This window comes from Habropoda laboriosa, unplaced genomic scaffold, assembly GCF_001263275.1.
Source record: "Habropoda laboriosa isolate 0110345459 unplaced genomic scaffold, ASM126327v1 scaffold92, whole genome shotgun sequence".
Taxonomy (NCBI): domain Eukaryota; kingdom Metazoa; phylum Arthropoda; class Insecta; order Hymenoptera; family Apidae; genus Habropoda; species Habropoda laboriosa.
The window spans coordinates 3,471,501-3,474,639 of record NW_017100268.1 but is presented as its reverse complement, the minus strand read 5'-3'; the positions used below and the strand labels follow the sequence as shown (position 1 = coordinate 3,474,639).

The 3,139-nt window shown below is 43.7% G+C and overlaps 1 protein-coding gene across 1 annotated transcript; it reads left to right on the top strand.

The window, feature by feature from the left end:
- The first annotated feature begins 675 nt into the window (after positions 1–675).
- LOC108573420 (insulin-like growth factor-binding protein complex acid labile subunit) lies at positions 676–2,045 on the top strand. The gene is given in 4 exon segments (XM_017935861.1): positions 676–819; positions 822–881; positions 883–957; positions 960–2,045. Coding segments are annotated over 4 exon segments (1,365 nt in total).
- Positions 2,046–3,139: the final 1,094 nt, after the last annotated feature.

Genomic DNA, 3,139 nt, shown 5'->3' with positions numbered 1-3,139 from the left:
AAAAAAAAACAAACATTCAACTTGCAATATTTTACACGTACGTAGTTCGTTTAAAATTCGTCCGTAAGATTGATTTTACTTGTCGCGAAAACAACTCATTTCGCGGTAGACTCCGGCGACGAGAAGTTCTTCGTACTAAAACGATAACGGTCTGCTATTAATAAGCCAGTGTTGACGATCGGTACGTTCGACGAAGCTTATCGGTAATACAGACATTTTTACATATGTCATAGGAACCCTTCACAAGATAGACATTGTATTCGTAATATACGCGATTTCATTACTCCCAACAATCAATCTTTCATAAGAGATTACTTGGTCTGGCGATAAAAAATCGTACCAAACGTATCGCGATATCTACACACGCTTGTATCTTCGAAAACTGTTTCCTCCACCAAGTAAAAGTGTGCAGCTCTGAAAAGTAAATCCTGCCACATCAATTTTTTCCACTTCTCAGAAAAAGAAAATCGAGGCAACAACCGCGAATACAGTTACGTTGCAATTCCCATCGCGTCGAATCTCTCGATGTAACCCGACAACAAAAAACTGTCCCTTGAGAAAATTAAGTTTCCTGCAAGAAACCACGAATCAAGATTACAAGCGACTGGGCGAACAAGTATTCCCTCTAAATTTTACCCCTACACCTTAAAAAGGAAAAGAAAATGGTTGGAAATGATGAATTTTAATATCTCTAAGAAGAATACACGAGGCGTGCGAGAGTGTAATTTCAATAAAATTGAATTTCAAGATAGAAACGAGGCGGGGGTATCAGCAGCCGAACACACAGAGGCTCTGTTAAAGCGAGCAATTGCGGGGCGCTCTTGTGTAAAATGAATAAAACATCGAATTTCCACGGAACTGGACGTTCTCTGCTCGGGTAGTTACACTGTACACGGTATATAGCTGATATATTTATCCAATGGTATCTGTCGAACGGTAACCGTCGTCGGTTTATTCGCCCTGGTCTGAGCCGTCGCGGAACGCCGCTCCTCCGTCACTCGTTCAGTGCTTGTCCAGCATCTGAGCACACCATGTGCTTCCTCTTGCTCGTTTATCTCCTCTTATCGGTCACCGCTCAAGACGTTAGCACGGAGGAAGTGGACTGCCAAGTTTATAACCATCTTTACGTCTGCCTGGCGAACGGCGTGCTGCATAGCGTAGCGTTCGAGGATGTCAACGCGGTGCAAACCATCGAGGACATAGAGCTACATCTCGAGGGACTCGGGATCGTCGACATAGCCAAGGACGCTTTTCTCGAAGTCAGCAATTCCTCTGCCCTCTACATCCGCGACAATCAATTATCGACCGTGTGCAAACACTATTTCACCGGTTTGGACCAGCTCGCTTATTTGGACATGAAGAACAACACGATAGGCGAGATAGAGGACGGTGCGTTCGCGAAATTGCACAGCTTAGAGACGTTGTTGCTCGATTACAACAACGTCACCGCCTTCAGACCCGGCATGTGGAAAGGTCTGAGCGATCTTCACGAGTTATACGCGACGAACAACAACGTCGCATTGAAGAGGAACATGTTCCGAGGTCTGAGGCATTTGGAGACGTTGGCGTTGGACTCGAATCATATCGCAGAGGTGCCTGTGGGAGCGTTCAACGGATTACCTCATATCGATCTACTGTACCTCTCGAGGAATAAAATCTCATCGCTGCAACCCGAGGTTTTCCGCGGTCTGAGCGATATCAACGAGTTGGATCTGGGAAAGAATCGTTTGAAGTCGGTGTCCGGCGGGATGTTCAGACACTTGAAGAACCTGAATTCCCTGTGGCTGAACGGCAACCAGATCGTCATACTGAAGGCTGACACGTTCGAGGGATTGGATAATCTGTCGCTGCTCTTCCTCAACGGCAACGAGCTACTTCGTCTCGTTGATATGTCTGCGTTCGCCAAGATGAAGAACGTCACCATCGATCCTGGCTTCAAGATAGCTGGGGCAACGGTGGAGAATGTTTGCAAAGTGCAAGGACGGTTTCGGTGCAATCACGTCGCGAATCAATCGCCTTACGAGTGTACGAAGATCGAATCTTAAAAAGAGTGAACGGTGTGTCTTTGTTTTTAACGAATGAACCAACCTATAGCCTATTGTATCGGTGAATTGTCGCGAACAATCGACACGAATTTTCTTCGTACCGATGTTTCGCTGTAATGTCTTCAAATATTGTCATATGAATTTTTATACTCTCGTATTAAACGATGCTTGTTAGATTTATGGAAAATATACATCTCATCCGAAACAGATCACTCGTTCTTTCAGATGAAAAGGACTGTTTTATCCGATAGAGGTGATTTTTTGCAGGGGTGTTCCAGGGATACCGACAGGACGAGCATCCACTTCCTCATCCTTGTTACAGGAGCACCTCGATGGATTACGGATGGTACGCACCGACGATTCACACCGTGCCAGCCACGTTTTATCCACGAAATACTTCTTTCAGCGTGAACTACAGCCGCGGTGGCATGTATCGTAATTTCTCTCTGAACACGGAACTGGATAAAAGCGTAGTTTGAACCGTTCCAATTGGAACGAGCGTGAAATTTTATATCAACAGTGGAGTGTCGTAATGTGTTCAATAAATTGAGAAAAGAAAGAAAGAAAAAGCGACGCTTGCGAGTCTGTAGAGATACTCGAATTTAAAACATCGCAGCCAGACGCTGTATTCAAGAGTTAGCGGCGTTTAAATCGCGCAAATAAGAGGAGAAAAAAGGAACGAACGACCGATAGGGGAGATAGGGTTGCGAAATTGACAACAGTCAGAAGTATTATATTTTATTCCTTTTTTTTTATTATTATTGTTATTATTATTATTACAGTTTAGCTTACGTATCTCAGTAATCGTATTTCAACAGAGACTCTTCTATAGAGACTCGCCACGCAGGATATACAAGGTGTCTCGAAATCTAACGCGGTATCGAAAGCGTCATTTTTCACTCTCTTTCTCTCTCTCTCTCTCTCTGTCTTGTTTCGTCGATTACGATTACTGGGATTGATTTGCTTACGTTTCAACTAACGCTCGTCTTCGTTACAGCTTCGTTAGGATTTGTTATTTTATTTATTCATTTATTTTTGGTTTAATCGGGGTCTGAATGTACTCTGTGTTTTTTTTTTCTTTACTCGACTTTGGA